The 10566-nt window shown below is 40.2% G+C and overlaps 1 protein-coding gene across 1 annotated transcript; it reads left to right on the top strand.

Moving 5' to 3' along the window:
* Window positions 1-2807: 2807 nt before the first annotated feature.
* On the top strand, window positions 2808-6605 carry LOC117478754 (WD repeat-containing protein on Y chromosome-like). The gene has a single exon (XM_034125660.1). It carries the CDS (start codon window positions 2808-2810, stop codon window positions 6603-6605), a length of 3798 nt encoding a protein of 1265 aa, XP_033981551.1.
* The last annotated feature ends 3961 nt before the right edge of the window (window positions 6606-10566 follow it).

Below are 10566 nucleotides of genomic sequence, written 5' to 3'. Positions count from 1 at the left end.
ACACACACACACACACACACACACACACACACACACACACACACACACACACACACACACACACACACACACACACACACACACACACACACACACACACACACACACACACACACACACACACACACACACACACACACACACACACACACGCTTGGTTGTAGCACTGATCTTTACCAAATGCCCACCTTCAACAAACTCACTTTCACTTCGAAACTCTCTTTCAAGGACTTCTTTGTTTCAGCCACCTATTTAGTTTTTTGTCTCGGTGCGACATCAAAACAGAGATAGAGACTCAGCCAAGCTCATGTTAAGAAAGAAGTGTAGAGATAACCGGCTGCTTTCTGTGGAGACTGTAGGCTGTTGACCTTCACTGATGAGTGAAGAAGAATCCCTCTCTTTCTATCTTGTTCTGTCTGGGGCACTTATGCTTTGTCTGCTTCCCCACTGTCTCGTCCCTTCTGTTCCTCCTCTAATATTTCCTCCTGCTTCTCTCCCTTTGTTATCCTCCTCTCCCACGTTACCATTACCTGCGCTGGTGAGGACGTTCGTGTTCACCTAACAATTGCAATGTTTTTACGATAGCTAATGGGGACAGAAAATATCTCAAAGACATGAAGTAGATATATAAACCCAATTAAAAGCTGTAGTTTGTTTTTTATTTTCAACTGCAACTATTTTTGTCAGGTCAAAGCGTCCTGGTGGTATTTTCCAAATGTTTGAATTGATTAAACACACAGACAAGAGATCCCATTACACACTGATAAACTGAAGTGTTGACTTTAATTATATGTATTATGTCAACAGATTTCACATTACTGTATTAGTTTAGTTGAAAGCAATAATATTACATTTGAATAGGTTCAACTTAATATTATTACTCTCATCTAACCTCTTACAGTTATGTGAAATCTGTTGACATCATTCATTTAATTAAAGTCAATGTTTCAGTTTTTTCAGTGCACTATAATTGACATATAATTTGTAATTGATAAAAGCAGAAGATTCTTGTAAGTAATTGATTAAGTGTTGATTAAAATCCGTAGGGGATCAATGTCCGGTCAGTCTGCCGGTGGATTTAGTTTTGTACATTTCAATACTATTGAAATATTTTTACTACTGTTAACATTCAGACAAATACATTTAGATGGGTATAAAAGGCTTTTGAAGAGTAGTAGTAGTCATTGGCTTGACTGGATGAGTGGGGTTGGGTTTGTGTGTGGTCCAGGAAGTGTGAAGAAAATGGTTAAATTCTCACATTTTGGTTTTGTTTATGGTTTCACCTCTGAAGAAAATGACTTTACCCCTAAATCTTTAACTTTCTAAGCTTCCAACCTTTTTGTTGCTCCTCCATTTGTTCCATCCAACTCATGTTTACTGATTTTCTTAGTATGTAACGCTAGACTTTTTGTGATATCCTTATTTAACCTTACATCTGAGGTAAACTTTTACATGCACTCTGCATTCAAACTCAAATCCTTTTAAAAAATGTCAAATAAAGAACCATAGTTAATACTTTTTCTCCTTAATTTCTTCTTTATTGGCCCCCTTTGCATTTGGTTATTTACCTTCCTTAGCCTCTAAATAAATTATCTGCCGCAACACTCTGCATCTTTCTGTCTATTACGGTATTAATATCATACAAGCTTTAAAAAAGACAACCTTTCCAAACACCATAAATGTTCCAATAAAAATTGATTGTTAAATGGTGCATCAATGGACCATGCAAAACTGCTGGCTTATTCACAAACGTATTGCGTCATCCAAGGACACGCAAATTATCCTCTAACATTATCCAAGTCTGCATTTTATTTTTCATTCAAGGTTCTTAGAAAGTTAAAGGTTTTGAAGATTAATAACCAAACAACTGCTTCAGTATTGAGATAATTAAGACTTGTTTACTTCTGTGCAGCTTTTAAAATTCTTTCTTTTGCCCTTTGAGTGTGATGTGTTGGAGGACAAAATCAAGAGGCTTTAGAACTTATACGGACTCAACTCCCTCGAACAAGGAACTATTTGTGTTCGACTTTGTGGACTAAATCATTTTGAGAGGGACTGTGGGAGCATTTTGTGAATCCAATGTACAGATTAATCTGTTATGAGTGAATGAAGAGGGTCAAAATGTCAAATCTTGGCAAAAAGGTTTTCGATAGAAGTTGAGGGTTTTGACGCTATTGTCTGCTGTCAAGGTACCATCTCGAAGATCGGACATTTTCTTATCCTCTTATGGAACCAAAGGGTATGTAGGTGTCTTTCTGCTGCATGGTCTGATAAGTTATTATAGTAATAAGTGTAGGCATGTTGTAAATGGCGTCCCGTTTTTAGAGCGTCACCGCATGTCTCAATTGAAATGAATGGGAAGGAGCTTGCATAAAACGCTCATTTGTACGGCCTCTGTTATGCTTTCTTAACCCATGCCGTTACCTATCAACGCAATTCTGTTGAGATATTTATCAACAGAATTTCGTTGCTAGGTAACAGCATGGGTCATTCACTCCTTATTGAATGACATCAGAACGTCCTGATGTCATCAAAATGATGACATCATTTTGGCTTTTATGCTGAATTCCGAAGTTATGCAGGTTAACTGCTGCATTTAGTGACTTGAGACTCGTGAGAAGGTCGCGTTTTGGACGACATATATGCTTTTTTGAATATAGCCAGGTTAATATACTTTATAATACCAGTTGAAAAGTAACATTATAGGCCTACAACAGATCCAGAGCTACACATTTGACTAATTTGAAAAAAACTCACCGACACTCATTACACATTTAAGTGTTTAATTGATTTCAATCGAAGTAGGAATGGCAAGTTACGCACATTCAGCAGAGGAGGACCTAGATGAGAATGCTACAATTGCTGAAGGAAATGCCTGCAGCAGAATGTTTTCTGCGCAACAAATACCTGAAATTGTTGCATTATTTGAGGAGGCAGATGAAGATGGTGGTGGAGGTTTGGATATGGAAGAATTTTGCGTTTTGTTTAAAAAGATGCACCCTTCTGTTAAGAAGGAGGAACTTACAGTCCTACATATGCAGATAGATACCAACTGTGACGGTACAGTTGACCTGGTAGAGCTTTTAGACTTCTTAATAGCTAAGGGCAATGCATCGGCAGGGTTGGACTTTAAAAGACCATTCCCTAAACCTGTTGAATTTATACCTGTGGGTCACTATAAAGAAATTGTTGGTGTGATCTTCCGTCCCTTCGAGGACGTTAAACCTCATTTTAGTTTCCGAAATTTAGACGAAACCAGAACTTACCAGAGAGGCCAATACATCTCTGTCAGCTCCGATGGTGTACTCACCTTCTGGACGGACAGCTGTACCGATCCATTCACCATACCTCTATATGTGAAAGAAAATGCACTTCCTTTTTCACACCACAAGAAAATGTCTGTTAATGACATCCAGTACATTCAAGAATTGAAACAGCTGGCTATCTCCACCTCTGACAGAGAGCTTTTATTTTATGACTGCTCTGAAATACCCTCGCTTTTTTCAGTTAACCACTCTCTGATTCTAGAGGAAAGCATTGTCAACACCATTAACTACTGGTCAAATGGCACTAAAGCAATGTTTTCATTTGGTGATGTAAAAGGGTTTTTGACTGTTTTCATCTCCTACAACGTAAAGAAAAATGGCCTCTTCAACCGTGACGCATTTGAAAAAATCTCTCTGCAGGATTATCCTACAGTATACATTTCCAACCTTCTAAACAACCATTCCCAAGACTTTCTTTGTCTTAAAGTCTCCATTTTTAGTGACATATGCAGCCAGATCCAATACTTTCCGGTTCTTAACTCATTTGCCATTTGTGGAAGTTTATCCAAGACAATGGTCCTTGCTGCCCTACCAAACCCACCCAGAACCACTTTTTCAAAATCAATCTTTAAGAGCAGTGGAGATGAGGAGTTTTTCACCTGTGTTGAATACTCTCCTTCTGCTGAGTTATTGTTGACTGGTGGTACAGATGGCTTACTACGGTTGTGGTTACCCCACAAAATAAACACCTGCCAAAAGTCTTTGGTGGGACACGTCAGGCCCATTACAAACATTGTCGTAAACAGAATGGACCGAACTGTCATCACTTTATCTGATGACAAAAATGTTCGTGTTTGGTCTTTGAAGAGATTGGAGTGTCGGCAAAGCATCGAGATTCAAGGCATGAGACCAGCTCGTATCTCCAGTATGTTTTACAACATACTTAACAATGATTTAGTTCTGGCTAACACAGATCTAGTCAAATATTTTGGTAGGGGAACAGATGTTTTTAAAGAAACACTAACATCCCATGACAAGCCCCTGTGCAATGCTCTCTATCACAGCATTTACAAAAAGGTTGTCTCTGTTTGTCAAAAAGGTGAGGCTACAGTTTGGGATGTCTTAACAGGAATGGCTGTCATGCAGTTTCAGGTCACTCCATATGGGGGGCACACTGCCATTGCATTTGATATACCACAGCAGAGACTAATCACAGTTTCCAAGGACGGGAAATTAAAACTGTGGAACCTTATCACTGGAGTTTTGCTTGAAGAATTTCCTGTTACCTTGCCAAGTGAGGTGACAGGTATTGTCTGCATGGACGATAGTGTGCTTGTGTCGGGAAGGAACTCCAACAGAATTTTTGTCGTGGATTTGGAGGGTTATGACAACATATTTTTGGAACATGATTATTTAGATGACATTTGCTCAATGGATGTGCACGACACAACACTTCTTGCGGCCTCTTGCAATGGAAATATTGTAATGTGGGATGTTGAATCTAGGGAGGTTCTCTACTGGCTGAATGGCAGTCAGAGCCCTCGAACTTACATTACAACAATAGCAGGCAGGACAGGGTGTTTGCCTGATGGGAAGACACACAAAGAAGAAACTGGGAGGAAAAACACTGATGTGAACACTGGTCCTATTGTTTTATGTTTAAAGACAAGGGAGGTCAATGTGCACACAGCCACACTGCTGACTTCTGCTGATGGCTTTATAAGTGCTTGGTCGGTAAAAAGCAAGGGAGGTTTGTTAGGGAAGTTCAGGGCAGTGAATGATGAAGATGCAATCATTACCTCGATGTCCACTGATGTCAATGAACAAATATTGCTGACTGGGGATAGTACCGGCAGGATTTGTCAATGGGACATTCAGAGATTTGGATTTAAAGATAAGGCAAACACAGGGCCATTCGAAGACATAAGAGGGTGGCGCGTGTCATTGTGTCCACCTCCTCGTTTGGGCACCTGGCAATCTCACCTCTCAGGGGTGGTGAGTGTTCAGTTTGATTCTGATTGTCAAAAAATTATTACTGCAGGGTTGGACTGCAATATCCAGCTGTGGAAAAACACAGGTGACCACATTGGATTATTTGGGAAAGACGAATGGGATGCTGATGCAAAGAAAACTACACAGAAGGAAAGAAGACCAGTGTCAGCAGGGAAGGGAAAACAGTTACCATTTAAGTATTTCAGGCCAGAAAGGGAATCGAAGAAAGAACAGGAAGATGACCTCGACGACATAAATGATGAACTTCCTTTCCTTCCCCGGGATGATCTAACTGATAAAGAGATGGACCGTATCTATAGACGGTTAATCAAAATACAACCAAATATTGACACAATACGTGAGAAGTTCAAACAACAACAGTCCATACGCTCTGCCAAGCAATGTGCTAGTGTGGTCCAGCAGGAGGCTGAACAAGCTTCTAAAGTGCAGCTCATGAATAGTAAAAGTTCATTCAAGCCACACCCGCCTCAGACCCCGCTCATGAGGGGCGAGACAGCAGACCCATATTTGAAACAGCCAGGGTCTAAAAATGGTCGTGTGATCAACCATCAGAAGAAAGACACATTACAAGGCAGGGTCCTAACACCTTGTCCACCTGACATCGTGCAAAGCCAGCAGCGGTCTGAGCTAACAACAAAGCATTCACTCTTGCCACCCATCCCCAAAGGTGTTCAGCGCACACATAATCAGACCCAGTTCCGGCCACACCCGCCTCAGAGCCCGCTCATCAGGGGCGAGACAGCAGACCCCGATTTGAAACAGCCTGGATCTAAATATGGTCGTGTGATCAACCATCAGAAGAAAGACACATTACAAGGCAGGGTCCTAACACCTTGTCCACCTGACATCGTGCAAAGCCAGCAGCGGTCTGAGCTAACAACAAAGCATTCACTCTTGCCACCCATCCCCAAAGGTGTTCAGCGCACACATAATCAGACCCAGTTCCGGCCACACCCGCCTCAGAGCCCGCTCATCAGGGGCGAGACAGCAGACCCCGATTTGAAACAGCCTGGATCTAAATATGGTCGTGTGATCAAGCATCAGAATAAAGACCCTTTACAAGGCAGGGTCCTAACACCTTGTCTACCTGTCATCGTGCCAAACAATCAGCGGTCTGAGCCAACAACAAAGCGTCCACTCTTGCCTACCATCCCCAAAGGTGTTCAGCGCACACATAATCAGACCCAGTTCCGGCCACACCCACCTCCGACCCCGATCATTACAGGTGGCAGCAGCTTAAAAACAAGCTCTCCCCAGACACCTCGATTACGTTTACCTCCACTCACTGAGAAAGTACAGCTTACCACACGTGGCCGGCTGCAATAATGCTACAAACACCATTTCCAATTACAGGCCATAAATGAACCAAAATCAGGGATTCATTTCGGGTTTTCCGGGCGCTACGGTTTCCTCCCGCATTTATGTAAATAGAAAAAATACATCCTTTTAATGACCTTCTGCAGATCAAAATACATCCTCAAACATGTAGTTTTACTCTCTCAAAAACAAAATTATGGAGATTTGTATTATCAGCCAAATCAACTGTTTTCACATAGCAAAAAAATTAACTGTTTGTCTAAACTTTGTCAAGCGTATCATCTTATCTCAGCTTTGATTGTCATTTTGGGTTTTTCTCTGGGTACTCCGGTTTTGTCCCGCATTCTAGTAAATAGAAAAAGAAAAACTTTTAATGACCTTCTGCAGATTACAATACATCCTCAAACATGTAGTTTTACTCTCTAAAAAACAACATTATAAACATATTTGATGATCACAGATGGCTGAATCCACCATTTATGTAGCAGTGCACACAGTGAAGGTGAACACACTACATTTTTTCGGAATATGCTCCACTAACAAGTTGTAAAAGCTCTTGCAGCATACACTTAATACCAAGAGCTCTGGATCTTTTAAATAGGGCCCGTTATTTATAAACTTGTCAAAAGATAATCTTATGAATGATTAAATAATTTCTGAAATAATACAATAATAACCAAATTATGAAATATGGTAAAATGTATACCTACAAGAATAATTAAATAAAAGCTGTTAATCAAACAGACATTTATGTTGGCAAGGCAAGGCGAGGCGAGGCGAGGCGAGGCGAGGCGAGGCGAGGCGCTTTACAAAAATGGAAGACATTATGAAAATGGCATTTAAAAACAGTCATTAAAAAGAAAAGATAATAAAATAAACATTGAAAGAAAAAAATACATGGATAAAAGTTACAGTGCAGTTTAAGATGTGAATAGTTCAATTAAAAGCAGCGGCAAAAAGAAAAGTCTTCAGCCTGGATTTAAAAGTAGTAAGAGTTGCAGCGGACCTGCAGGTTTCTGGGAGTTTGTTCCAGATATTTGGAGCATAATAACTGAATGCTGCTTCTCCATGTTTAGTTCTGACTCTGGGGACAGAAAGCTGACCAGTCCCTGAAGACCTGAGAGATCTGGATGGTTCATAATTTAGCAGTAGGTCAGACATATATTTTGGGCCTAAACCATTCAAAGCTTTATAAACCAGCAGCAGTATTTTGAAATCTATTCTTTGACACACAGGAAGCCAGTGTAAGGACTTCAGAACAGGAGTGATGTGATCCACTTTCTTAGTGTTAGTGAGGACTCGAGCAGCGGCGTTCTGAATTAGCTGCAGCTTTCTAATAGATTTTTTAGTGAGACCTGTAAAGACACCATTACAGTAGTCGAGTCTACTGAAGATAAAAGCATGGACAAGTTTTTCCAAATCCTGCTGTGACATTAGTCTTTTAATCCTAGGTATGTTCTTTAGGTGATAGTAGGCTGATTTAGTAACTGTTTTAATGTGACTGTTGAAACTCAGGTCAGAGTCCATGACTACACCTAGATTTCTGGCTTTATCTGTTGTTTTGAACATTGCAGACTGAAGCTCAGCGCTAACTTTTATACGTTCTGCCTTGGCTCCAAAAAACCATTACCTCAGTTTTTTCTTTGTTTAATTGGAGAAAGTTCTGACACATCCAGTCATTGATTTGTTCAATGCACTTACTCAGTGTTTCAATTGGAGCATAATCTCCTGGTGAAATTGTTACGTAAATTTGTGTGTCATCCGCATAGCTATGGTAACTTATTTTGTTGTTTTTCATTATCTGAGCCAATGGTAGCATGTAGATGTTAAAGAGAAGAGGCCCCAAGATGGAGCCTTGAGGTACCCCACATGTCATATTTGTCAACTCAGATGTGTATTTACCTATAGAAACAAAGTTTTTTCTGTCCTTTAAGTAGGACTCAAACCAATTTAGAACTGTTGCCGAAAGTCCCACCCAGTTTTCTAGTCGGTCTAGTAATATGTTGTGGTCAACAGTGTCAAACGCAGCACTGAGATCTAATAATACTAACACTGTAGTTCTGCCACTGTCTGTGTTTAAGTGGATGTCATTGAAGACCTTTACAAGAGCAGTCTCAGTGCTGTGGTTTGGACGAAATCCTGACTGGAACACATCCAAACAGTTATTTAAATGCAAGAAGTTACTCAACTGTTGAAATACAACTTTTTCAATGATTTTACCTAGAAATGGCAGGTTTGATATTGGCCTGTAATTGTTCATTACTGAAGCATCTAGATTATTCTTTTTTAAGAGCGGTTTAATGACTGCAGTTTTCAGGGCCTCTGGAAAATTACCTGAGTGAAGAGATGTGTTTACTATATGAAGTAGATCTGAGGCCATGCAAGGAAAAACATCTTTGAAAAATCCTGTTGGAATAATATCAAGGCAGCAGGAGGAGGATTTCAGAAGTTGAATAATGTCCTCTAAGTTTTTACCATTAATCTGATGGAATTGTGTCATGGTGTTTGAATTGATATTAGGTGGACATAGGGACAACACATTTGCTGTACCTGATGCAGAGGCACTGACTGCTTGTCTAATTTTCTGAATTTTGTCAGTGAAGAAGGAGGCAAAATCATTGCACGCCCTGGTGGATAGAAATTCAGAGGCTACTGACACTGGGGGGTTAGTTAGTCTGTCGACGGTAGCAAACAAGGCACGTGCGTTGTTTTTGTTTTTGGTAATGATGTCAGAGAAGAAAGACTGTCGTGCGTTTTTCAATTCCAAATTATAAAGGCCAAGTCTCTCTTTATAGATTTCAAAGTGAACCTGGAGATTTGTTTTTCGCCACCTACGTTCAGCTTTTCGACACTCTCTTTTTTCTGTTCTCACGGTCATGGCCTTTCTCCATGGAGATATTTTCTTGCCAATCACTTCCTTTACCGTAGTTGGAGCAATGGTATCTATAACATTTTTAATTTTTGAATTAAAACGATCTACTAGCTCATTTACTGAGATGTTAGCAGAGGAGAGTGTGGATGAAAAATTATGAGTAAACATTTCCCTAGTATTTTCAGTTAAATATCGCTTTGTGGTTACCTCTTTCTGAACATTTTTGTGAACAGAAATAGAGCTCTCAAAGAGAGGGGTTGTCAACATGGATGTTAAAATCACCAACAATGACTACAGTAGACGGTCAAAGTCAATACACACTATAGACAGCAGTTCAGTAAAATCATCAAAAAAGCTTGCACAGTATTTGGGTGGTCTATAGATATTTAGGAACAGAGCTCGAGAGGAGCATTTCAGCTGAAGGGCCACATATTCAAAAGAAGCAAAGTCCCCATAAGATGTCTTCCTGCATTGAATGAAATCATTGAACAAAATAGCAACTCCACCCCCTTTCTTATGCATTCTTTCCTGACTCATAAAACTAAAGTTGGAAGGGGTTGATTCAATAAGAACAGCTGCACTGTTATTTTGTTCAATCCAAGTTTCCGTTAAAAACATAAAATCGAGATTGTGCTCAGTGATAAAATCATTGATTAAAAATGTTTTTCCTGCCAAAGACCTGACATTTAATAAAGCTAGTTTAAGTTTGTTAAATACACTATTAGTAAAAACATTTGTGACAAGCTGTGGCTGACATGGAATCACTGCTAAATTTGATAACCTCACACAAACGTTTGAGCACTTCCTGTTTCTAAGCTGATTTACCGCTCTTAATCTATTACCTATCAACACAGATATCGGCAAAGCTACTGGCAGGCAGGGCCCCGGCATGTGCTGGAAAGAGTTGAGAGTGCCATATGCCCTTGAGCCTGGACCCAGAAATTGTTTGTTGCGTTTTGTACACACACATCCTTATCAGGCTTCGGAGACTGCAGATGCTTTCTTGAAGGGAGGGGAGGTGGTTGACGTAGGCACGGTGATGAAGACGGGGGAGATGGTGCGCGTCTCTGCTTCGGTGATTTTGGTGGGCGTTGTGGA

The sequence above is a fragment of the Trematomus bernacchii genome, unplaced genomic scaffold (genome assembly GCF_902827165.1).
Source record: "Trematomus bernacchii unplaced genomic scaffold, fTreBer1.1, whole genome shotgun sequence".
Taxonomy (NCBI): Eukaryota; Metazoa; Chordata; class Actinopteri; order Perciformes; family Nototheniidae; genus Trematomus; species Trematomus bernacchii.
The sequence above is the reverse complement of the archived record's forward strand: the minus strand, read 5'-3'. Positions and strand labels throughout refer to the sequence as shown.

Bases quoted from the DNA above. Each gene is read 5' to 3' on its own strand.
- LOC117478754 (XM_034125660.1), top strand. From the start codon at position 2,808: ATGGCAAGTTACGCACATTCAGCAGAGGAGGACCTAGATGAGAATGCT.